General features: G+C 50.8%; 1 protein-coding gene across 2 annotated transcripts in view; it reads right to left on the reverse strand.

Annotated features, from left to right (window-relative positions):
- Nucleotides 1-26,709, reverse strand: part of TBC1D22A (TBC1 domain family member 22A) — a 344,321-nt gene that overhangs the window by 294,203 nt on the left and 23,409 nt on the right. For both annotated transcript variants that reach the window (XM_046646272.1, XM_046646271.1), the window contains 3 exons: nucleotides 25,177-25,233; nucleotides 23,891-24,231; nucleotides 18,469-18,645 (listed from right to left, as the gene is read on the reverse strand). In XM_046646272.1, the coding sequence (XP_046502228.1) occupies nucleotides 18,469-18,645; nucleotides 23,891-24,231; nucleotides 25,177-25,233 (575 nt within the window). The remainder of the gene's footprint in view (nucleotides 1-18,468; nucleotides 18,646-23,890; nucleotides 24,232-25,176; nucleotides 25,234-26,709) is intronic.

Genomic DNA, 26,709 nt, shown 5'->3' on the forward strand with positions numbered 1-26,709 from the left:
ATTGAGGAAATAACTATGAATAAATGGAAGAAAACAGTGTACTTTAGTGAAGTATTTAATGGTCTGATCTAGAAGGTCATTAAACTAAAGGGACAGCAAATGAAATCCAGTGACCTGCATACAGAAAGAACTCCAGGGCCACCTAAGAGATGAGTAGGGGAATGACGGCAGTGGCGGCAGCATGAATCACTCCAACGACAGCTCAGACACTCCGAGTATATCAATAATGGGGACGACACCACACACTGGGAAGATACACTGCAGAGATGCAAAACAGTGAGGGCTACCAAAGCGTCAAATGACCCGGAAAGAACTGACACAAGAAAAATGCTAAGAGTAAGCTAAAACAGGCAAATTTAAGTGTGCAAGGATTAGGGACCATTTTCATGGAAACTGATGGTAGTTCCTAAATCTGACAATAGTACGATAATAAAACAAGGATCAAGAAATTCCTTCCCAAGGACTGAGTGACCTGGCTGCCTCTTTAAAACTAAAACCTTGTGAGCCTCCTGCCCATTCCTCAGCAACATCCACAGAAACCCACTTCAGAACAGCCTCATGAGCGAGACAAAAGGCAGGCAGGGTGCAGGGCCACAAGAAGCGCAGCAAGCCTGTGGCCCAAGCAGCGGGGAGGCCAGCTCGCTGGGCCAGCCAGAAAGAGTGGGCGACGAAGATCCAAGGCCAAGCATCCAAAAAAGTGACAGATACATGTGAGCGCAGAGCCTGCACGCCTCCAAGGCCAGCCTCACAGGGGGCCACTTGTGATCCTCGTGATTCATGAACGTTCCCATGTCTATTCCCCACCACCAGCCAGCTCCAAACAGCCTCATTACACTTGAGCCTGCTGTGACCGCAGGGTGTGCGGAGAAGAAAGGGCTGGTGCCGGGAGAGAGCAGGCGGGAAGAGGAGCGCAGAGGAGCTGAAGCTTCCATCAGACCCACAAACCACATGAGGGAGTTCCAACGGCTACAGTTCAGAGCACAGCTAATTCACTTGCTGCTGAATTTCAGAGTGTCACTCACACGTTGTCACTTGCAGGCCTACAGCAGGATTATCACAAAGGAACAGAAGTCAGATTAACCTCCCCAAAGCACCATTCTGATCATTCCACTCCTCTACCCAAACCTTCATGGCTCCCAACTACCCACAGAACAAAGTCACAGTGTCAGACTTTCAGACCTCTGCTACCAACAGCACCAATCCCTTCTTTTACTGATGAGCAAACTGAGACCGAGGATGGATTAAGTGACTACAAGGTCTGAAGGTGGCAGAGGCAGGATTTGAACCCAAGATCTCAGCATCTCCTCTCCATCGCCAGGGTTTTTTCCACTGTACCATGGCTGCCTCAAAACCAAATGCCTTAGTCTGACAAGCTCATCTTTCCAAGATCTGGCCCCACCTGCATTCCTGGCCTTCCCACCACTGCATTCCTCAAAGAGCCATCATACCTGCAGTGGGGCAGATTGAAGAAGGGCTCTCTCGGACACAGCTGGCTTTGAGTGCTGGCTCTGCTGGCTGGGTGACCCTGAGACACTGATGTCACCTCTACAAGCCTCTAAAAATGGTAACTGCAGGGGCTACTGCACACAGTGTGTGTAGCACACAGCTCCCCCATGATGGTGGCAGTGTTGGTGTTGGTGCTGTCACTGCTGCGGTTCTCACTGCTCAGGCTCTGCTCTCCATGCCTCCTCCCCTCAATGCTTTGCTTGCGCTGGTCACTCCACCCAGGACAGCCTTATCCAGGCTCCAGCTACTGAAATCACACACATGAGACAAGACCCAGCCACAAACACCAGCCCTACATAGTGTACGTCAGTCATGTACACGTCATCTTTCAGCAGGACCTGGTACTCGGCAGGCATCCACTAAATATCTGATGGATGAGTGGAGGGACGGATGAAACTTGCTTGCTTTCACCACAGCCCCTATGCTCCCTAACCATGGAGGCTGTCCCCCTGACACCTCATCATTCCAACCCATCAGGCCTTCCTAGGAAGCCCAGCAACAGGCACCGAAGCCCTTCCACAGCGCCCTCAGTCACCGCCTAGTACCTGTACCTGGCCAAAACAAGCCTGTCAAATATCAGGATGCCCACTGTCCACTGTCCATGGAACCTGAGGCCAGCTTGCTGCCCGGAGCCCAGGGTGCTTAGTAACAAGTCGTGTCCTAGACCACAGCCGAATGACAGAACCCTGACACACAGCCTAGCATAGCCATGCTGCCCTGGGGCCCAAAGCCACCAAGGCTGGCTGCAGTCACACTACCACCTGGGGACAACAGGAGCCCAGCCCCACAGTCCCCTCTTGGCAGCAGATTAGCAATAAAGCCTCCCCTCCTTAAGGGCAACTCTCCCGTCTATGAGACAACCAAGAGTCCCAGGGGGCCCAGCTACAGGGGTAGACACAAAAGGCCATGAGTAGTGTGTGAGTGAGTGGCCCAAGTGTGCCCAGTGGTCTGGGACACACCACAGAGCAAGTTCAATGCACCCAACTGGCACAATAACCTTCATCCAACAGACCATTCATTGAGCACACTCAATATAACAGACCATATACAAATGGCATTAACCTAGACAAAATATAAGGACAAAGGGTGTAAGCCTCAAAGAAAAGATGAAGAGGGTCACACTGGAAACCAAAACCAAGGTATTCACAGCAGCAGAAGAAGCAAGCGGGCGCCAAGGGTGGGACAGGCTTGCTGCCTAGGGTAGAGGGGTCTCACGCCTGTTTCAGATTCAGTACACTCCTTCTTTCTCCACATTAGAAACTTCTGGAACAGCCAGTGTACTGCAGAGAGGACAATAAAAAAGAAGGGTTTTATCAATAGTACACAAAAGATCTTTTTCCTCCAGAAATTCAGTTCCAAAGGGCTGAATATTCGGGTCTGGAGAAAGACCAGAAATATGTAGTCCACACACCAATGTGGGGCCCAGTGGGCAAAGAGGCCCTGGAAGCTCCCGGCACGCAGCCCTGCAAGGACTGCAGGCTTCACCCTCCTGTCCTCCAGAGACCATCTGCAGATCAGTCCAAGGCTACTCCCACTTTGCTTGTTATACCTGGGCAGAGTTATTGGAGGGTGCCTCACATCCATGGCAGTGACCCTGTAGGGCAAAAACAAGTGAACACACTATTTTTCACACTCTCTCAGAACTCTGGCTCTACCACCTAAGTTCCACATCCCCCACAAGAGGCAGCTTGACGGAGCAGCCGCGCAAGGACATGAGTCAGGGATGGGCTTCAATACCGGCTCAGCCATTTCTACCAGAGGGACCCAATGAGACGACAGGGAGACCACCACCGACATCAGCCAGTCCTGAGGGCTCCGGGCACCACACCGGACACCACGCTCGGCACCAACAGGGCTCCAGGAGCGTACACCTGGTAGGGCCAGCTCTCAGGGAGCTTGGTCACCTGCTAACCAGGAAGGGGAGAGCCCTCTACCAGCTGGATACACACTGTCTCCAACGCACAACAGCGTGCTGCTTCTGAGCCTCTATATGATCCTGATGCCAAGGGTACAAAGTGTAAACCTCTCAACTGCCCCCAGTGCTCACAGGTGGACAAGACGTCACAGACTGGATGTGTCAGAGCTGCCGGGAGGTGATTTAATCCCAAATTGGATGATGTCTAATCATAGGGTACGCCTGAAGAGGGGCACCTCAAAGGGTCGTGGGAAGACCTAGCTCCTTCATTTGATTACAGGAATAAAAAATCCCCAATTATATCACTGCTGTTATATGAAAAAATTTCTCCTGATGACTAAATTTCTGACAATTCCTTTGCATTAAGAATAATTTTTTTATTGAGGTATAATTGATATACAACATCATAGTTTCAGGTGCACAATATAATCATTCAATATTTGTATATATTGCAAAATGATCACCACAATGAGTCTAATTAACATCCATTACCACATAATTACTAATTCTTTTTTCTTGTGATGAGAACTTTTAAGATCTACTCTCTTAGCAACTTTCAAATATACAATACAGTATTACTAACTATACTCACCATGCTGTACATTACATCCCCAGTACTTATTTATTTTATAACTAGAAGTCTATAGCTTTTGACCCCCATCACCCATTTCACCCACCTACCCCCACCCCTGCCTCTGGAAACCCCCAATCTTTTTTCTCTATCTATGAGCTCGGTTGTTGTTTTTGTTTTAGGTTCCGCTTATAAGTGAGGTCTTATGGTATTCGTCTTTCTCTATCAACTTATTTCACTTAATATAATGTCCTCAAGGTCCATCCGTGTTGTCGCAAATGGCAATCTTTCCTCATTTTTTTATGGCTGAATAATATTCTGTGTGTGTGTGTGTGTGTGTGTGTGTGTGTGTGTCTAGCACATCTTCTTCATCCACTCATCCACTGATGGACACCTAGTTTGCTTCCATATCTTGGCTATTGTCAATAATGCCGCAGTGAACACGAGGTACAGATTTTTTTGAGTTAGTGCTTTTGTTATCTTTGGATAAACACTCAGAAGTGGGACTGCTGGCTCATATGGTAGTTCTATTTGCATCAAGAATATCTGAGGCGGTGTACAACCTTTAGGTGGCTGCACAGCATTGTGAATGCACTAAACACCACTGAATAGTATACTTTAAAACGGTTAATTGTGTATTATGTGAATTTCACCTCAACTTAAAAAATATATATTTTACTTGAAAATTTTATGTTTTAAGCCATTCTGACACTTCTGAATAAAACGATGTCTGTGCGTATATGCCCAATTATCACCTGTTCTCAGGTGAGAAAAAGGGCACGGAAGACTAACAGGCTTCCATCACTATTTCATAAAGGGTGGGGGCGGGTGATACGCCCACACAGCCCTCCAGGGAGTTACTTAAATACACACAGACCACTTCGGAAGGAGATAAGGAAGAGGAGGGGCTGCTGGCCTGGGGAGGAGGGAGACTTGTTTGTCATTACGGAAGCTCTGAGGAGCCATTTGAATCTTTCAACATTGCATAATGTAGCTTTTTCAATTAAAAAAAAAACCTCATAAACAAAAAATTTATATAAATATTACCAGTTCCCAAACTTTAAGAAACGAGCCCTTGTGCATTCTCCTCCTCCTCCAGAACATCAAGGAGCAACATTTCTATTAGTGTAGCTTATATTACGGATTTTGAACACTATTGAATATCTCTAGATTTTGATTAAGTACATAAATTAAATGTTGATTTAGACAGATATACAATTTTAATAACAATTTTAAGAAAAGCTCAATTTCAAAACATTATACAGCCATTAAAATGATGGTTATGAAGATTGTAGCAACATGGGAAAGGCTTACGACATAATATTAACTGAAAAAAAGGCTAACACATCACCTCTCGATCCTCACCTCCTAAGTGAAAAGAAGGGTGTGGGAGGATCTGCAGGGAGAGGAGCGCTAGCAGGACAGCAGGCAGCATCAGGCATGCGCTGCGCTGGGCACCGTGCTCGCCACTTCTTGCAGGATTTTCTGATCAAGCTTCCAAAACAATATGGAGGTAAACATCATCAGACCCACTTCATAGATGAGGAAACTGAAGCTGAAAGAAGCTCAAAATTAAAAAGCTGCCAAGGTCACTCTGCTAGTAAGTGGTGAATTGTGGCCATCATCTGATGTGACCCAAAGCCCACACTCTGTCTCCCACTCGCCATGTCCCCCCACATGCTAAGAGCCAGGGTGCCAGGGTGATGGCAGTTATGGCTTCTTACTTTCCCATAATGTGGTTATTCTACTTCTAGAACCTAAAACAATACATGGGTTATATCTTGGGTTGAAATGTGTGTTTTAAAAGATATTCTTAACTAATTTTTTTAGAATATCTTATCCTAAGAGAAACAACATTCACTTTTTACGCAATTTAGGCAAATCTGAACTTTTCCCTTTAGGACCCATTTGAACATGAGTCTAAGATTTCAGCAGAAAGCTTTCAGTTTATATTACTATCTCAAGGGTTGGCGCGAAACCAACCAAAGCCTTGCCATAAACTCAGGATAGAGATGCTTTTCTTTGCCGCCCTACACAAAGCCCAGCGTTCTCTTCTCCTGGAAGCGCCTTAGAATTTCTTCAACTTCCTTCCTGTATTATATCCACTTGTGATGCCAAAAGGAATTATTTTTCATCTCCCAGGATTTGCATTTCTGTTCATTAGAAATTTCTTCCTGTTTTTTTATTTTAACCACGTACGATTTAAACCTGTACCAAATTTCTCAACGTGACTTTTCCGTGCCCTGGTAAAGCGAGCGAAGCAGCGTCCACCCCCAAGAACGCCGGGTGACACCCCAAGGACTCCAGCCTCAGGCAGGCCGTCCTGCTTTTGAGTCTCAGTTTCCTCACTGCGAAGTGGAGGTGACGGGGGTGCCACCAGCTCTACCTGTCTCTATCCCTGCAGAGGGCAGGGCAGTGGCAGGCAGGGATGAAGTAGTGCCATGTCTTATTAAGCAAAACAGCTGCCACTGACAGAGTGTTTGTGTCCCCTCAAAATTCATATGTTAAATCCTGACTCCCAGCGTGACAGTATTTGGAAGTGGGGCCTTTGAGAGGTGCTTAGGTTGTGAGGGTGAAGCTCTCATGAATGGGATTAGTGTCCTTATAAAAGAGGCTTGAGGAAGCTCCCCTGCCCCTTCCATCACATGTGGACAGAGAGAAGGCACCCTCTACGAACCAGGCGTGTGGGCCCTCATCAGATACCAAGTCTGCTGGTGCCTTGATCTTGGACTTCTCAGCCTCCACAGCTGGGAGAAATAAATGCCTGTCGTTTGTAAGCCACCCATTCTATGGTATTCTGTTGCAGCAGCCTGAGCAGACTAAGACAGCAGCATAATCACACCAATTTGAGAGCCGTACTTCTCCATCCTTTTAATACGCCAAAACATAGACAGCCAGTGTCTCAGAAACCGCTCAGAGTGAAGCAGCACTTGGAACTCAGAGCCATGCATGACAGAAGTCCTCAGCAAGAGCTCAAAGGGTCCACGATCACCAACAGGCCCCTTGCAGTGAGGGCCATTTCAGAAGGCATCCATGCACACCCTGCACCCCATCGACTCGTGGGCCCTGAGAGTGAACGTTTCAATAGAAGGCAATGTTGAGCTGAGCAGATGACCACAGCCCACTGGACCCCATTAAGCGACAAAGCAAACCACCAACTTGCTTCCACAGGACAGCACAGACAGGGACTCATGCACTGTCCCTAGCGGCTCTTATGCTGTTTGGGTGGTGGCACCTGCTCTTCCACCAGCCCAAGAGTTCCTCAGACATCTGTTCCCGCTGTCTGTGTTAGTTTACAGTCCACTGACCTTCCATCATTGGAGTCCCCACTGCTCATGGATTTTCATTTGCCCTATCATCAGGGCAGTTCAAGAGTGGGGGTCCAGGCCATGCAAACACAGGACCCCCGCTGTCGGGCCTCTCTTGCCACACCACCCCTGCACATGTGACTGCTGTGATCCCCCTCCCAGGAAAGGATGATAACTCGAGCCCTTCAAGGTCACATCAGGCCCAGGAGTAACAAAGTCCAAAATGGCTGCCCTGACCTCCCTTTTCTCCCCTACTTTCCTGCTTTTTGTCTTGAACATATTCAACTTCCCTTCCTCCCTGTAAGTTCTCTGGGCCTCCCAGGCCAAGGAGACAAAGAGACGGCACAGAAGGGAACAGAACAAAAGGAACTTGGTTGGCTCTGGCACCTGAAATCTTGTCCTAGGAAAGGAGAAGAACCAAAAAGAACCTCCAGGAAAGTGCCATTGTGAGTAGGGCCTCTGCCTTCTGGAAAACACAGAATAACATGGGACCCAGGAGGGGGAGAGTCCAAGTTGACAATCATTGTGCTTCAGGCCCTCTCTGGGCTCCTTCTCAGGGATTCCATGGATTTCCATGTACCTGACACAGAGTAAGCACTCAATAAAAGTTAGCTATCACCACCACCACCATGGCCACCACCACCACCATCCCAAAGCCCATGATTTGACTATAAAGAAGTCAAACGATCCTGTCGCTGTATTTTCCACTATCCTTCCATCCCCAGGGTGAATTCCAACTGTTCACCAATCTCTTCCAACTTTCCTTCATAAAGAAATCCTCTTCCGTCTAGCTTCATCTGGCAAGTTTATAGGATGTGCATTTCAAGCACGCACCAGATAGGATCTGTGATCACAGAACTTGGCAATCCCTAATAAAAGGTACTCGCCACGTGTCCAGGCCGTGCCTGGGGAGAAGCAAGCACCCCATCTGCTCAGCAACCACCAGAAGGCCGGTCCCCGGAAGAAGCAGGACTTCCAGCGCTCCTATTACCAAACCCAGCTCCACAACAATCTACTTGGGGCCTGGCCGGCTGAGGACTGCCAATTTTCTGCCCACTCCAGACCTGGGTGTGACCCGCCTTTCACAGACACTCACCTCTCCCACTCAGGCTCCTGCCACCTCTCTGTTCTCAGGCTGGGGACATTACATTACTCCCTATTACACCCAAAGCCCCCAGGAGGTCAAAGTACATCATCACGTTTTTCTAAGTAAACACATTTTTAGATTCTTTCTTAGCTTGATTTTTTTCTCAGCTTGATATCTCAGTTCTAATGGTCTGTGGTCAGTCTGTCTTTATTTTTAGCAATAGATTCCAAGAAACTTAAATCATCTTAAAACAAAAATATTATTTTCTTTGCAGTTTCCAGGACTAGATACCTGGCTATGTGATGGTTTGTGGCCCTTTGGAGTCTCAGCTCCATTTCTGGGAAAAAACAGGACAGGGCGGGCTCACTGTAAATGCCGTGTCTTTGACTACGAAAAGTCAAAGTTCACTCAGGCACTCCCTCCACACCCAACACTTCGTAGACAGTTCTCTGCAACTCAAACATTTCTGGGTCTTTACTATGTGTTCAGCACAGTGCTGGACAGGAGCCACGGGTTAAATGCTACAATCTAACAAAGTCCCTGACCTCAAGGAACCAGAAATTTGGTGAGGTGACAGATACACAAAAGTCCAAGCGGCAAACACAGCTGGCTGTCTACCCAATATCCATCCCGTCTCTCTTTTCTGTTACCAGAACCCCAATTTCAAAGTGCCAATGGCCGAGCCCACCTGAGATACTTACTTCTGAGCGCCGCGTGCAGCTAGGGGTGGCCATGTGACCCAGCTCTGGTCAAACTCTGCTTTCCTGAGAAGAATACAGATGCCATGGAGACTGCCCTTCCCCTCACAAGATGATGACCACCATCTTGTGGCCATCAGCTTAATCCTTGATGATATCACAGTAATCTGATGCCAACAGCTACCTACCTCCAGACATCCTGCTGAGAAAAATAAACCCCTAATTGTTTAAGGGCCCCTGAGTCTGGTTTTCTGTTACCATCAGCCAAAACAAACCCTAACCGATACCCCTCAACACAAGGTAACTCATGTCAGCTGGTAAAACAGAGATGCCAATAACCACTAAAGGGACACGGGGTAGGAGAGAGAAGACTGACAGCCAGTGGTCTGATGAACTCCACCGGCATTTCCCAAGAATGCATCGTGTACAGGTCACCAGTCACTGGCACAGCCACGGCCTGTGAGGATCTCACCATCCAGCAGGAAGATGCACACAGCTCTAACACCCGAGGAGAGGCAGAAGACAGCAGGAGCTCAGTTGCAAGCACAAAGCGTCCCCGAGAGTAAGGAACCATTCACTCCCGTGACTCTCACATCCTCTCCCTGCTTCTCTGCTCTCATCCCTCAAACAGAGAAACAGAGAAAGCAGACACCACAATCTCACAATTACTCAACTAGCTATTTAAGAGCCTAATCTACAAAAGAAATTATTCAAGGAAAAAGGCAAACATTTAATAGGTAGATTTTTAAGACTGCTCCTTTAAAACTGTACAATAGACTTATAACATTTTTTTCATATTTGCTTTTAAGAGTACACACAGAAAATCATCATTCAATGGAAACAAGCTGCCTGGAAGAAGCTCAAAAGGATTCCTATTAAACTCAAGATTCACGCTACTATAGATAGTAAAGGAAATACTCAACTTTCACCAAAACACATTCAATTCAGTTTATTTCAAGCTGATTGATACTACATGTAGTTCAAATAGCACATCCAGTAGTGAAAACGTCACCAATGAAAAAAAGGATGCTGGTGATGGCAGTGCACTGAAGTCAGGAGCCGGTGTGTCTCTTTGAGGCTCTCGCCCTCCCATCCTGAGGCCCAGCAGACTGTACTGCAGAGAAACGACCACGGAGAGCTGCCTCTGCTGGGGAGCTCTGAGAGGCTGGCGAGAACCAATAAAGAGATAAGACGAGGTCAGAAGGAAACACACATAATACATACAGCATGTGTAAACAATGGCAATTCCAGTTTGCTGGTTTTATCATCCGTTCCATTTCTCTAACTTTCAATAACATGTCATTAACGATAATCACCAAAACCCTACAGTAAGAAAATGACAAAGAGGAAAGCAGTGTGCAGAACTCCTCTCTTAAGTGGGAAGACACAGGCAAGACCTGCCCAGGCACTGGGCAAAGGCTGCGGAGGAAAGGCAGAGTGTCTGTGAGGCCAGGGACACCCCAGGATGGAAAATGCCAGCAGTGTGAGAACTGTTCCTGGCTGAAGGAAGGGCGTTACTGCAGGGGAGCTGTCATCTGGATATTAGTAATTACTAACCTAGTCACTGTTTTTAAAGAAACAAAATAAACCAGAGAGGGAGGACTACCCACGTTCCAAGGAAGGGGAGAAGTGTCTAACAAAGCAACTAGTGAACAACACTGAACGATCAGCGCCTACTTCAAGATGCTGGCTTAGCGGGCCAGGCCCTGAGGAGCCAGCAGTGCTCACAGAGACAGCCCTGCCCCTGGAGCGACAGGGACAGATGCAAACAAGCCAGTGCACAAGCGAGCAGAGGTGATGGGTACTCTGGAGATAAACAAAGCTGGCTGCAGAGGGATAAAGGGATCAGGGCACCCAGGGCAGGCAGGAGATGCTGCTGCCTCACACGGCTCAGTCAGGAGACCCTGATGATGAGGTGACATTTGAGCAGAGACTGAAGGAAGTGAGTCGTGCAGAAATCCAGGGCAGAGGGACAGCAGTGCAGAGGTCCCAGGCATGGACATGCCGGTATGTTCCAGAAATCGCAGAACACAGCGAGAGAAGAGGAGAGGAGAGGAGATGAGGTCTGAGAGGAACGGGGGCAGATTGTGCCGAGCCCCGTAGGCCATCAGCAGGCCTGTGGCTGACCCTCTGAGCGAGAGGGCAGCCACTGGATGGCTTGGAGAAGGACCTGATCTGGCTCTCATTTTCCAAGGATCACTGACTGCTGTATGCAGCACACTCTGGGAAAAGAGGATCATGGGGGGCTGGCAGGGAGGCACCGTCACCATCAGGTGAGAGGTGGTGGCTTGGACCAGGTGGGGTGCACACACTGAGCACATGAAGCTGAAGGTCCAGTGACAGAGGTGTGAGGAGGGGAGAGAAAACGACAGCAGCCGAGTCTGGCCTGAGTAAGGGGCAGGGTGTGCTGCTGTATACAGAGATGGGGGTGTGCCAGGAGAAGAAACCCAGGTCTCCTCGTGAGTTCAACTCAGGTGACACCTTCAACCTAGAAACTGCCTTGAAAAGTAGATGAATGTTGTAAAAAGGGAGCGCCCCCTTATGTATGTTCTTAAGGAAATCGGCTCTGCCAGTGCTCCTGCTGACATCAGAGGAGATGCAGCCAGGAAGAACCAAACACGGGGGAGACTCCAAGAGAAACCAGGGAAGGAGGCAGCCAGGGAAAGGACTGAAGAGCGCAAAGAAGCCTAGAGCCCCGGGCCAGCCAGCTCCGCATCCACAGAGAGGGTGGGGGGCCCCGCCTGCGGCCCGTGCTCTCGCTCCCTGTCACACCACCTCCCACACTGTGCAGACTGAGTGCGAATTGGAATAACAGTGCCTCCCGTGCAAGGTGAGGCTCAGCCAATCCATGTCCAGGAAAATGCGACACAGCACCATGAGAAAGGTCCCAATAGAATCCTGCCACATCTCACACCGAGAGTACTCGCTCATTCCACAACTGCATGTGGGCCAACTACCTGCCGGACCTCCAAGACCCGGAGGGGGGGGGGGACACAGCCCCGCCCTCTTCGCCTCTTCGCCGCTTTCACAGTGCTACTCTGCCTCGAGCTGTGGGCAGGAACCACAGAGCTCGGCAGGCGGTCTCACATGTTCAGGGGCCCTCTTTTTAAACTTCTTTGTTTGTTTCACTAAAAGCGTTTTTTCCTCAAACCACAGAGCTGAGATAAAACCGGGCCTTCAAAGGCACCCTGCCCAGGCCTTCTGACAGCCCACAGGGGCAGTCACTGCTGCCCATCTCTCACACTCTAATTACTTTCCAGAAGCACTGCTGGCCTCAGCACAGTCCTCAGGCTGATCTCAGAAAGCTTGTCTCCAGCAGAACTGGCACCAGCAGGGAAAGGAACCAAACTCTGTCCACACCTCTGATTAGAAACGGGATGTAAACGGGCCAACTAAGCCAGTGGGTCAAAACACCCAGCGACAGGGAAGGCGGGAGGTGCGTTCAGCCAGGGGTCGGGGTGGAGCGGGCAGGAGCAGTGGCGGCAGCAGCAGCTCAGTGTGGCTGGGCAGTGACAGGAGCCATGTAAACCACAAAGACTAAGTGGTCATTTGTTTCCTCCCCCTGGGGTCTCTGCACTCTGGTAGCTCCAAGTGGCCAGTGGGTTACTGTCCCTGTGAAAGTCCTCCCCTGATGAGATTCCAGAGAAAGACTGATTTAGCTGGAGTGTCCATCTTGCCCCTCTCTCATTCTAATTCCGAGATACACCTCTCTCTCAGTACACAGTTGAACACAAACACACAAACACACACACAAATACAGGCGCACTTGCTCTCCCGCCCACACCTCCTTAAGGAGCCCTGCTGTGACAATGCAGCTGAGGCTGCAGGGCTGGCGCCTGGCCACTAGAGGGGGATGCCGGGCACTACTGGCCCACTGCCTGCACCTGCGGGAGCAGAAGTGCCCTCCTGGCCACCCACCCACAATGCCCAAGACAATCCCTCTGCTCTAGGTTCTCGAACAAGGCCCTCAGGAGAGAACTGGCCCCTCCTGACTGGGGCCTCTGAAGAGCATGGAGAATGCCTGCGCTGACCAGGAACGAGCATGACGGAAGGCTGTGAGCACAGCCCGAGGCGGTCAGCGGCAGTTCGCATCCCAGCATGCTCTCACTGTAGGGCTGCAGGACACGCCACTACTGAAGCCGAGACTGGACCTCGGCAGCTGTAAGCCAGGGTCCGGCTACTGTCTGGAGCAGACAGTGGTGTGCTTGGGTTTGGGGGATACTGTGTACATATATAAATAATTAGATAAAGCACAGTACTCAGCACAGAGAAAGGACCCAAAACGGCAGCAACTGTACAGTCCTTTGCATGGAGTGCTTTCTTTGGCTCTGTTCCACGAGTAGCAGATTTTGTTTCCCCGGTGAAATGACACACTTCTTGGGTGTGTTCTGGTTTCTGTGTCCATCAGCTGTCTCCGCCCTTGTACCCCAGACTCTAGCTGTGACAGTCTTGGCTTTCTCCTCCCCAGTCTACCCAGCTTCCTGTCCAACCAGGGACCAGGCCTACCCAGCCCACCCTGCAGCACCTAGGGAACTGACCCCCCCAGCCAGGACCCTCATCTCCTTCCACCAATCGACTATCGAACTTCTTCCCTGTCCCTCCTGTCCCTCCCCTCCCCAAGCCCAAGTGGCTGCCCAAGGAATGTGCTTCAGCCCAAGGCCACCGGCCACGCCCTGCCCAGGAGTCTTCAGCAGCTCTTCCTTCCACAGAACAGCAACCACTTTCTGATGCTTCCTGCCAAGCTCCACTCTCCTAGTTCAAAACCTCCCAGAGACTTCAGGCTGCACTCAGAGTGAAAGGCGAGCACCTTCTCCTGGCCCTTCAGCCCTCAGGACCTGTCGCTTCCTGCCTTGCTGGCCTCCCTCCCCTCTCCCACCAGGCCCTGGCCTCAACAGCTGCTTTCCATTCCTCAAGCACAGGAAGCCCCCTCCCACCGCCAGTCCCTCTCCCTGGAATGCTCCTCCCCATCTTCAAGTGCCTGCCTTTGTGCCAAGCTTGCCTTAAAGGTACCCTATTCCAAAGGGTCCCTGCTGACCACTCCCTCTAAAGCAGTACCAGTCTTTATCCCTCCACATACACTTACCATCTTCTGAGAGTTTCTGGAATTCTGACCGTGTGCATATGTCTGTCCATCTGTCTCCTCACACTGGAACATCAGCTCCTTGAGGGCAGGACTCTGGGGGTCTGATTCTGTCTCTGCCCAGAGCTACACCAGCAGGTGCTTAATGAATACTTGAACAAATGAACTATGTGGGCCCCATGAACTATGGGCCCCTTACGGAAATTACCTCCTAGGTCACAAGGACCCTGCAGGGTAGGCCTAATTTCCCTGTTATGGCTGGTAAGACAGGAGCTGAGTCACCTAATTAGAGTCAGTCATGCAGAGTAAGGACATGGCCAGCGTCCCACCAAGGACTGGCTCAAGGCTGTGCTGCCTCCTCCTCCTGCCATCATGGTCCTGCAGGGCTCTCCTCCAGCCCTGGAGCCTGAGGGGGGACCTAACTGAAATTCCCACTGCCAGGGCAAGCAGCTCCATATTGCGTCCTGTCCCGAAGAAAACCTCTCCTCCCCACGCTCTCCATCTTAAAGCCCAGATCGGGTGCTCACTCAGGGGAACCAGAACGTGACAGTGTACCTGACCTGGCTCCTTCTGTACTCACATCTGAAGGCCTGGGACGCCAGGCCACACATGGCCCCATTCCACAGGCCTCAGGAAACACCTGTTTTGCATACTGCCAAATCACACTCCCATTCACAGAGGCAAGCTCATGATAAAAATGAATGCCTCCAAGTGTCGTTTTCTTGGGCTTCAAAGCAGGCAGCCTTTGTCCGAGTAAACATTGAGCCAATGCTAAGAGGAGAATGAGCTGTTAAGTTCTATTTGCTACTTTCATCCCCAGGCTCAGAACAGCAGAAGCCAAACAAGAGCAACAGACCGGGCAGGCAGCAGGTGGAATCGGTCCTGCGGGCACTCGGCACACCAGTGACCTCGTCTCCAACATTGGCAAATATTTGCCACTTACGTCTCTTATGTAATGTGAAGATAATATATTCCACTCTCTTCCGAAGCTATCTTAAACGCCTCATAAAAACAGACAATCTACTGGCTGTGTTTTTCCTCTTGCCACTAAACACAAATCCAGTAACTGTTTAACTTTGAAAGCTTTGGTTTTAGCTTTTGGGTGTTAGATTTGATATTTAAATAGAATTCTGAAGAAAGAAAAAACCCATAATCCCAGCAACCTAACAAAAGAATTTAATTTTTACATGTTAAGCTTTCAATCTATCCATACATACATTTTCCTACAAGTCTTAAAAGCTTTATTTTTAAGTATGGTTTTAATTTCCAAAAGTCACTCCAATGACAGAGTCCACAAGAAGATTCTAACTGGGGGCTCAGAACTGTGATTCCCAGCAGGAAACCGTGTTTTCATCAGCCATCTCCTTGCTACTTAACATTAGACACCGCTGAACATAACCAAGAAAATATCGGTAAACTTCCTTGACTTGTCAACGATCACAAAAGTGACCATATATGTCAATGCTATAAAAATCAAGTTAGAGGATAAATAAGCCAATGCGAATGAAAATAAGAAGAAAAATAACTAACCTTTTGGAGTGTTCATTATGCTCTGGGCACTCTCCTAAGCACTTCACACGCGCTATCTGCAGAACTAGCAGTGCCACCATCGCGCCTAGGGACGAACAAGGAGACTGAGGCCCGGGAGCTACCCGGCTTGCTCAAGGTCACAAGGCAAGGAAGCAGTGGAGCCAGAACTCCACGCAGGGAGCCGTCCCCAGAACCTCCCTGCTCACTGCCACTATGTGACTTGGCCCCCTGACACTGCCTCAAAGGCACAGGTGTGCTGGCAGGCTAGAAAAGCAAGCAGCTAAGGTACGTACTCAACCCCACACTGCACTCCTTCACGCACGATCCACCTTTACTTCTGAGCTTGGCACACGAGACTTCTACCACGCCGCTTCTCAAGCTCTCCCTTTCCCCCACCTGCACCTAGGGATGCTCTGTGAACATCACCAGCGCACGGTGAGGATCCGACGTCTGAAGAACAGTCTCACATCTCTGTAATGACAAAGTTAGGAAGAACCTACGTGCCCATCAGGAGTGGGGCAGTACACAGAGTACGGGGCCCCCACAGACTGGCATGCCACAGAGCAGTGTACAGACCACAGCTGTTCTCTAGCACCGTTACACGGGAAAACATGCTGTTAAATTTAAAGAGTCAGGAGCAGAAAGTGTTACTACTCGTGTGAAGAAAGCAAATGTACTACAGAAATGCACAGACCCCAAAGTATCTCTCTACAAACTACTTCTGAATTACCAAGGAAAAAGAGGAACTTTCCATTGGAAGAACTGGCAGGCACCGTAGTAACCAAGTGATGAGCGCTGAATTCATCAACGTCGGGACAAGCCAGCACCATGGCCTCCTGTTATGACGACTGAGAACACAAATCTCTTAAGTGATGCTCCTGCCAAAGACAACCGGCCCAAATCTCCTCAGGAGGAAGATGAAGCAGCCCAGGCTGAGGGGCCCACGCTCTTCAAATTGTCCAGATCCAGGAACGCAGCGCAAGGCTGGAGTATGCTCTAGGTTAATGGAGACGAGAGACGTGACAACCAACACAATGTGCAATCCCGCACTGGATTCAGGACTAGGGGAAAAGAAACGTAAGGGCCGGCCCCATGGCCGAGGGCTTAAGTTCGCGCGCTCTGCTTCAGTGGCCCAGGGTTTCACTGGTTCAGGCGTGGACATGGCACCACTCGTCAGGCCATGCTGAGGCAGCGTCCCACATGCCACAACTAGAAGGACCCACAACTAAAATATACAACTATGTACTGGAAGGCTTTGGGGAGAAAAAGCAGGAAAAAAAAAAAAAAGAAGAAATGTATTACTGGGACAATGAGCCAAATGTGAAGGTGGAGTGTGGATGAGGTAACAGTGCCATCTCGACGTTAAATTTCCTGACCTTGACAATGATGCTGTGATTACACCAAGGGAACACCTTTGTTCTCAGGAAGTACACAGTGAAGCTTTCAGGAGTAAAGAGATATGATACCTCCAGCTGACTCAAATGGTCCAGGAAAAATACGTATACACACAAGTACACACACAGAGAATGAAAATGGGACAAAATGGAAACAATTGGTGAGTCTGGGTAGAGAATATATGGGAGTCACTTGTACTAGTCTAGCAACTTTTCTGTAAATTTGAAATTACATCAAATAAACAGTTTAACCCAATACATGCTCGGAGCATCTCTGGAAGACACCTGGAACTGTGCAAAGGAAGGGAAAGGGGAGGTGGGGAAAGGGAGGGGCTCGTTCACTGTACACCCTTCTGCGCCATGTAACTGTGTAACGTGTGCATGTGCAAAAATACATAAAAGTAAGAAGAAAACCTCGCCGTGAGAACTGTACCCAGAATAGGAGCAGCGCCTTAGGAGCTCCAAGACCTTCCAGAGCCGCCCCGCCCCCCCCGCCCCGCCTTAGGCAGGAGGCTGAAGCTTTTCCTTGGCGCAGCCTCAGCTGGGCCCGGAGCCACTCAGTGCAGCCGTCCACAGGCCTCACGTGCCACCTGCCGGTAGAGCGCAGCACTGCCCGCCTCGGTGCACCCAGCCCTCAGAGCCGCTCTCTGGTGCCTGCCCCCCCCCCAGTTATGAGTGATCCCACAGCCAGGGCCACATCCAATCCTGCTGAAAGCTCCAGCATCTAGCAAACTGCCCAGCACAGGGTGGCATTCAACAAAATGAGGTACAGAAACAAGAGAACACAGGTTCAAATGGAAGAATTGCAGAAGATGGACTTGGAAGCTGGCACATGCCTCAGAGCCTGGTTGCAGAGCATCCACATGGGTATCAGGACCCAAAAGAACCACACAGGTAACTGTCCTGTCCCCTGCTGGCCTGTCCTCCCAAGCCCCGCCTTGGCTCTCTGGCAGTGCTTGCAGCCTGTCACACTCTACACTGACTCAGAGCCGCCAGCAGGAAGGCACTGTCAGCAGTGGTCAGTCAGCAGCCCCATGCCCCACAAACGCCACTAATAGCAAAGAGGGCCACGTGGCCAGCCATGCAGAGCTTGCCAAGGGCAGCTCTAAGAAGCCGAAAGAGTGCAAGTGGGGCATCAAGAAAACAAAACAGGAAATACCTGAGCACCTGGAAGCACACTAACAAACAAGCCTAAAGTAAACTTTCGGATGAGTGACGCTCACCTTAGTGAACTACTGGTCTGACAGTCCAAACACATCAACCTCTTAGAAGGTAAATTACACATGAAGCACGTGCATTCCATGACAGCAGTCTCTCAAGAACTGGGCCTCTTCTAGAAACAACACACAACCATGCGTATCCTCCAACAGGGGACTTACCGAGGTCTGTGTTGGGGCCAGCAAGGAGCTGCTTGAATTTGTCCAGCCGGAAGGCCTCTCTCTCACTTAGCACAGAGCTACCGAGGGTACTGGAGTCGGACGTCCCACCCAATGCAACTGTCGCTGAGTGTGGGAGAGACTGGGATCTCTGGAGAGGGACAGAGTCGCTGGCACTTTCTGCAAAGGGAAAGAGAACAAAGGTTGAGGCCAGCCTCCTGGGCTTCCCCCGACGGCCACAGCCACGTTCTCCACTAAAAAGGGCTCCCACCTGCTGAGCTGCTTTCCCTTTCTGAACGCTGCTGTGTCACAGCCGTCCCTTCTTCTCACAACCGAGTGGTGCGAACCCTGGTTTCTTGAGTGATACTAACACCTCTGAAGTTCACCCACCTAACTGGCAGAGTATTGTTCATCAGTAAAACAGACACACCCCACACAAAAGCAAGACAGTGACAACCAGAAAACTCCAGACCTCAGGACATACCAGCAGACAGGGCTCCCCCAGATCAGGCCTGCCCAGGTGACATGACCCAAGGAGCTGCTGGTGTAGAGGGGGCAGGAGGGGGCCTGTGCAGGTCTCCCAGGCCTGAGCCTGCAGGGAAGCCACTGAGTCACTCGTGAAGGGGAGAGGACGGCACTGAGGACTGTATGAATCTCCTGCATTTCCCTGGACCCTGTGAGGGAGGCGGGGCAGGGACTGCCACCCAGAGAAAGTAGAGGAGGTTAGCTCCTACTGCAGGAGTAAGTGGGTCACCAGAATGCAAGCTTGCCCAGCCCTGGCCCAGGGTGCCATGGACCCCTCGACAGGCTGAAAGGCTTGTGCCCACCAGGACCCACGGAGACGTAGTGAGACACTGAGTCACATCCAGAAGCCTGGGTCCAAGGACAGCCAAAGGAAACAGCCGAAGCCATTGGGGACCAACACGAACCCACAAGCAAGAGGCCCTGAAAGGCAGCAAACCCCCAGGTCCACATCCCGCCGAGTGAGCGCATCTTCCAAAACTGAAATTCAAAGTGGAGTGAAAAATAAACTCCAGGCCATGGGGCAGGGAGCAAACGCCATGGAGCATCCGTGCTGCCCTCTGCTTGCTTGTGGCAGCTGCTGCCGGGCTGGGCTGCGAGGGAGGATGACCACTCCGCCTGCCCCCTCCTTCCCGCAGAGCGCTCATTACCCTAATTTTTAGGTGGAAAGGCTTCACACAGGAACCCTCTGGCTGCAAGGAACAGGGCAGCCCACGCCTCTGGGTAGTCTGGCCCAGTTAAGCTTCCAGAAAAGCCTCAAAAGTGGGCGCAGAGGTGAGAGCGCCTCCCTTACCATTCCACTCCCCATCTCCACTCCCGCCCTCCCCCAGGACGGCACCCCCCCTGCAGGAGGCCTCCCTCACTGGCCTCCACTCTGGGACGGCTCAGGAAAATGATGGAACGGTGAGAAAACAGAGGTGGTAACACTCAGAGCTCCTTTCCCTCCTTTCCCTCCATTACTTCAACCGCATTTCATGATTCTACAGGAAGAACATTCCGCAGGAAGAACAGCTCCACACTGTATCACGGAGCTAACCATGCTCAATTTGATTTATCTGCAATCTGAGAGATCGTCAGTGTGACTTTCCTAAGACACTAAAGGCCCCACTCACTCCCGAGCAGAGCACACTCCTGGCCCCACTCTAAGATGGGACAGATGCAATCTGGAAGGTAAGGCGACAGCAATGTGCCCGAGAAAACAGTAAGATGGACAGCCAGGTCTCCCTGTTACCGTGAACAGCAAACACATCATGGTCCACCTCCAGGGTCCCTAAGGGTGTGATGCAGCTGCCATCAGTCAGCATCCACACAAGATCCCACTCGCAGCTCATTCACGGTCAGCTACGGGGACAGTCTTCACCTGGCTGATGCCCACTGAGCCCTTCCCAGCCAAAGACATGCTCTGCATTAACCCAATGGCACACTAAATCAAGCAAAGTGCCTCTGACTTCAGGCACGAAGGCAAGAGAGTTCTCAGACATTTATTAGGAAAGCCAGGACAGCCAGAGGGTAAAGCCCAGGCACAGGGACAGCCAGCCTACGAGCTCCTTGCTGCACCATCACTGAACTTCCAGGCCACCATCTATCCAGGGCTGAAGGCCAAAGTTGACGGTAGTGGGCAGCCCCTGCTGGCACTGTGCAAGGTGACATCTGCTCCCCACGGCGGCACACCATGAAAGGACAGGCAGCCAAGATAAATTCTGGCAGTGGCACATCCGCGTAGCAGGAGAAGCAGCATTCTAACTGGACATGCCCCATGAAGTGGAATGTTGCAGGACACTTAAAATTACAAAATGCTGTTCACGTGAACAATAAAGTAAAATGGAACTCACAGGTCCCTCACCTGAGCAAAGGCCCCGCCTACCTGGGCAGTGTGTCCCTGTGCAGGGACAAGTGTGGGTGCCACAGGGGACAAGGTGTAGGGGGAGAGCCACGTGGTCACCAGGCCCTGAGGACAACTCAGTTTATGTCAACAGCATTTATGTAACTCCACCAAGGAGAAACAAAGGTAACTGGGATGAGGTCTGGCCTTCAAGAAACTTGCAAACCACGCACATGAAGCCTGCAGACAGACCCGACCCATCCGCACGGGAATGCTGGCCAGACCAGCTGGCCTGGCACCTCCCCTTAGCCTAACAGTCTTACCTCCTGGCCCAAAAGCCCTTATGCTCCTGGAAACGCTACAGACATCACCTCCTCTCTGAAGCCTTTCCTGACATACCCCTGGGCCTCCTCAACAAGACAAAACTGGGACTTCTGCCCTTAAATGCTTCTGGATCCTGCTCACGGCTCTATGCCTGTTAGGGCTAGAGAGTTCTCTGTGGAGGCAGGGACTGTCCTGGGCACTACAGGATGTTGAGTGGCATCCCAGGCCTCCATCATGTGCCAGTAGCACATACACCCTGCCCCAGATGTGACAACCAAAAGTGTCCAGAGACATTTGCCACATGTTCACTGGGAGCAAAACTGCCCAGTTGAGAAGGCCTGTTCTATACTGGAGGCCAGTGGCCAACTGCAGAGGCTCTGGAGTCTGGCGCCCTGGGACTGAACCCCAGCCCCATAACTCGGTACTCAGCTCTGGGCAAGCCATGCAACTTCTCTGTACCTCACCTGTAAACTGTCTCCCAGAGACGCTGCAAAGTTCAATGAGTTTATTAATTACATGGGCTTGCTAGGGTACCTGCCACATAGTAAACAACCCATAAATGCTAGTTATTGTTATTATCATATGCAAGTGCTCACAAAAGGCTTACCCAAAAAGCAAACAAAGGAAAGATGGCCAACTGCCAGGCAGGTGGAAGGGGAAGGCAAACTCAGTCACCAGCCCCTCTCCCAGCACAAGCTGCTTAGAGTGTCCTTCACTTGGCTCTTACAGGAGGAGGCCCATCCCAAGGTGACATTCCAAGGCTCCACAGCCTGGCTGGATGCAGCCCAAGCTTGCCTCTGGTGGGGATCCCCCAACCACATACCATGTTCATCGTGGACTGAACGGCGCAGCTCTACCTCCCTTTATGTGATGGTATTAGGAAGAGGGGCCTTTGGGAGACAATTAGGATCCGAAGTCATGAGGGCAAAGCCCTTATGAACAGGATTAGCGCCTCTTAAGAGGATGAGACAGCCTGCTTCCCCTCTCTGCTTTCTGCCACGTGAAGACATGATGAGAAGGCAGCCGTCTGCAACCCAGAAGAGGGACCTTGCCATGCTGGCACCCTGACTTCGGACTTCCAAGGATCCAGAAGGTGAGACATAATTTTCTGTTGTTTATACACTACCAGGTCTATGGTACTTTTGTTACGGCAGCCCTGGCTGACTAAGACAGCAAGATCCTTACCACTCTCAGCCGAGACAAGCCCCCACTCTGGGGTTGCTGAGGACCACCACCAGCAATCGCTCAGGTGGCGGGCATTACAGAGGCTCTGCCCAGGCCCCCAGAGTCATGAGAAACTGCCTCCCTGGCTCGAAGACTTTCAGCATCAGCACAGCCCATGAGCAGAAGGAATTCAGGGTGCCTGCCAATGCCAAGAGTGACCCAGGCTGAGGGTGCACTGGCCGGGACTGGGCACGATGGGGGCGGTCAGTGTGTACTTCATCAGCCACAGGAATTTTCAATCCACCTGCAAAAGCCCTAACTGGATTTCCTTCCATTTTTAAACTCAAATACTTTAAAGTTCACCCTATTTTACAGGAAAATAGTCTAGATTCCAATATAAAAACTGGTCAAACGAAAGAATTCATAGCATTCTCATCTAAGAAGACTTGTAACATTTTAGAAGTTAATCAATTCCTGGAAAGTGCTTTTGAAAACGAGACCTAGGTATGAAACCCAACTCTGTGTCTCCTAGCGGGGGAACCTCAAGCTGTGATAACAATCTCCTGTTCTCATCTGTAAATGAGGGGCAAGCAACCCTAACCCCCAGGAGACCTTAGGACAAGTATCAGAGAGTCTGAGGCTGCAATGGCTCCTCTGCCCCCAGAGTCCCCACGTCTCACCCCCTCACCTCGTTAATGCTGTTGCTCATGCATCACGTTCTCAGGGAGGCTGCGCTGACTGATCCCCCTAAGATGACGCCCCTGCCCCAGCTGCTCTCATGACCACTGCCCACGGCTACTCTGACCCATGGCACCAGCCTCCCTCTAGCACACTCCTTGCCTCTGTACTGATCGTGTGTAGGTTAGCGTCCATCCTCCTGGCCAGAACAGACACTCCACAGGGCAAGGACTTCCATTTGGCTTGTCCACTGGGGCATCGCGAGCCCTGAGAACAGTGCCTGACCCACCGCAGGTGCTCATTAAATAACCGTGCTGCTTTACATCTCAGAGCCTCCAAAGCAAAAAGAGCAGGACGGAAGCAGTCTCAAGAACGGCGCCAACTGCCTGGCACGTGGATACAAGATGCGGACGTGATCTTACCCCTGCGGAGTTTAGAATCTGAGCATGGCAATTCCAAACATCGGACACCCAGCTCCCGCAGACCCTGAGCCCACGTGTACACATGTCCCTGAAGGGCATCCCCGTAAGCTGCCCCTGAACATGCAGCTGGCCTGGCTCCTCGGCTAGAAACGTCACCCCTGGAGCGACCAGGGTGTACTTAGGAGAAAGCGGGGTCCCCCGAGCCCAAGTGCTCCCCCGTGGCCCTCTCAGGACCAGCCCATGAAAGCCACATGTCCTGCCACTTCATTTGGAGGAGATGCACTCAGCCAGGAGGACAAAGAGAAAAGCGCAGGCTGCTTCTCTTTCCTGGGAAGGCCTGCGGCTGCTTAGATAATAACACTACAAGCTCTCAAGGGCAGGGGTTCCTGCTGCAGAGGAGACCGTGAGCCCTCTTACTCCTCCGCCAGGGAAGGACTCCAGCCCCTTTCCTCCTGCAGAAACGCACATCACTTCTCAGTCCTCCCCAACCCACCTGCAGGGCAGGACGTGTGGCTCTCACTGACAGACTTCACCAGCCGGAGGTCACCGCTTGGGACCAAAGGAGGCTCTGCCAAAGGCTTTGGCTTCTGCTCGGGCCCCGGGGCCTCCTGCAGCTTGTGTCGCTCCTGCCGCTGGCTGTGGTTGCGCAGGACCCGGTTGGCTGTCTCCATGACCACCTCAGTGTTCAGGCTCTCGGCCGCCATGGCCAGGAGCTCATCGTCGTCTTCGCCAGCATCCCAAGCATCGCTGGTGTTGCTCTCAAACTCTTGGAAGGTGCTCACTCTCTTGGCCTTCACTGGTGTGGTCGGCACCTTGGGCGTGGCCTTGAGCAAGCTGCAAAGCAAAGGTAGTCTTTAATTATACTCCTGGAGGCCTGAGAGTATTCACCCCAAAACTGGTCAGAAAGGAACCCCCAGATGAGAAGGGACACACACAAGCTTTCAACTTCAATTGAGCTGAAAGTGAAGTGAAAAAGCAAACACAATTCAGAGACATCCTAATTAAGACTGGGCAGAGCTCACGAGGATCCAGTGACAGGGGAGGAGGGCAGGATTTCCAGAAAGAGTCACACTAAGCAGTCTTTGCCCACTGACAGAACCAATTTATGAGGAAACACGGCACCACCCAGCAACGGTATTCAGACCTAATCCCCAGCCCTCACTTTGGCCAGTGCCTGCAACCACATTCTCTCACCCCAGCATCTTCGCACCTCCTACGGCAGCAGCTGGGGGTGTGGGCCGGGAGAGGCTGTTCACAGAACACAGGCTTTCCGTATACGGATTTGGATACAGTATAATTTAAATGAGATCCCCCACAGTATGACAACATAGAACGCCGGCACCAGCGTGTGTCTGTTAACTTGTCCGACAGGTGTGGTCCTGCATGGCCACACCTTCCTCTGGTGTGCCTCTGGAGGAGAGGCCGGACATGGCAGAGCCAGCCTCAGGCAGTGGGGCGGAGAGTACAGTGGAGAGCCAGGGACATAAATCAACCACCATGACCAGCCCAGAGCCAGGTCCTGCCCCCCAGCTACCAGGCGCAGCTACGTGCTCTCCCACACTGGCTGCCCCTGCTTCAGGCTTCGGCGTCCACGTCTGCCTTCCCCCCAGGGGATGAGCTGTGTGAGGCCAGCAGTGTCCCACACAAGCAATTGCTTGATGTACGTTTGCTGAATGAAAGCCCACTTTCCTCCCCCTCAGGAATTCAGAGAGCTGGAAGGTCACCAAGGCCCCCAAACTGTGCATGAGACAGCCCTGTGAGAGCTGAGGCTTCACTTACGTGCCATGTAACAGTGGATCAAACGGGGGGTGCTGGGCGCCATACACATGCTGGATGCTATTTAAAAGAAAGAGAAATCAAATTAGCTTCTCCTCAGCTTTCCCAAGAGCCCACTGACTCAGGGAAAAGACCAGCTCCTTGTAACCTACAAGACTGAGGGAAGCAGCTCTCCATCAGCGGCCACAGGCGTCTCCGGCCACTCCAGGGTCAGGAGGGCCCTGTCTGGAAGGGATGAATGGCGCCATACAAGCCCACACCCCACAACAAGTAGGGCATTCAGTCCTCCCTGCGAATGGGCCTCTGTGCAGGGAACCACAGGCCCAACAGTGTCCCCACAGAGCCTCAGGCATCGACTAGCGACAAGGCTGCTGGGAGCAGGGAGCCGCTCAGCATCAGTGACTTTGCCCGAAGCTTCCACTCTCGGACCTCATGTCACAGGACTAAAAATTGACAATGAAACACCCGTCTGGAAATTCTCAACTGGTACCATTTTGTCTAAGGATGGAATGCAGAATTACAAAGAAGATAAATGTAATTTTTTTTAAAGACTTAATGGTTTCATTATAGAAGTCTACGTTCATCGGAGTAAATTTGGAAAATAGCTGGAAACAAATAACCTGCATGGCAGACACCCACACTGGGCAGCTGAACAACCCCATCCACACCCCTTCCTCCTCGGTCGGCTTCCAGTCAGGGGTGGCCATGTGTAACCCAGTGCAGGCCAATCAGAAATAAATGCAGGCTCTTCCTTGTCCAACAGAAGACAAGCTTAGCTAGCGTGGCCTTGGCCCTTACCTTTCCCTACTCTTCCTGCCTGGAACACAGATGAGAGGTCTAGAGGCCCCTCAGCCATTTTGCCACCATGAGAAATAAAGCCGCCCATAATGGATAGCAGGGCAGGACAATGGGAAAGAGCGTGGGTCTCTGACAGCTTTGCAGAGCTGCCTGTCCAGCCTCGGACCACCCCCTCAGACACCCATTTAGATGGAATAAACAAACCCAGGTTTGTTTAAGCCACTCACAGTCAGACATCCTAGCTGATGCGGTCCACATGGAAGAGACCACGACTGTAACACTGTGACACAGTGCCTCACGGGGAGTGTGCGTGTATGTAAAGACAAGTACAGACAGACAAGTGTTTAGTATACTCATGAATATTTTAATATTTTTAAATAAAATGTAACCTTTTTTACTTAGTAATGTATCATGACTATTTCTCCCTATCATTACTCTCCTTCTTCAATTTACTTATATGCAATTATTTACTTTATATGTATTGTTTTATGTACACAACAAACATATGCAGCATATGTAAATTTAAAAGCTTAATCATGAGACAGGCACACGCAATTTCACTATATATTTCTCGGCAACTCCTTGTACATCTATACTTACTACAAAATTTAAAAGTTCTTAAAAATCATAACAATATAATGAGTACCAGTTAATTCATTACTGCCTGTGCCATCTCCCTGGACAGTATCACCTCTAATTTCACACGATCCCACCATACGGCTACACTGTAATTTGTTG

The sequence above is a fragment of the Equus quagga genome, chromosome 19, assembly GCF_021613505.1.
Source record: "Equus quagga isolate Etosha38 chromosome 19, UCLA_HA_Equagga_1.0, whole genome shotgun sequence".
In the NCBI taxonomy this organism is placed as follows: Eukaryota; Metazoa; Chordata; class Mammalia; order Perissodactyla; family Equidae; genus Equus; species Equus quagga.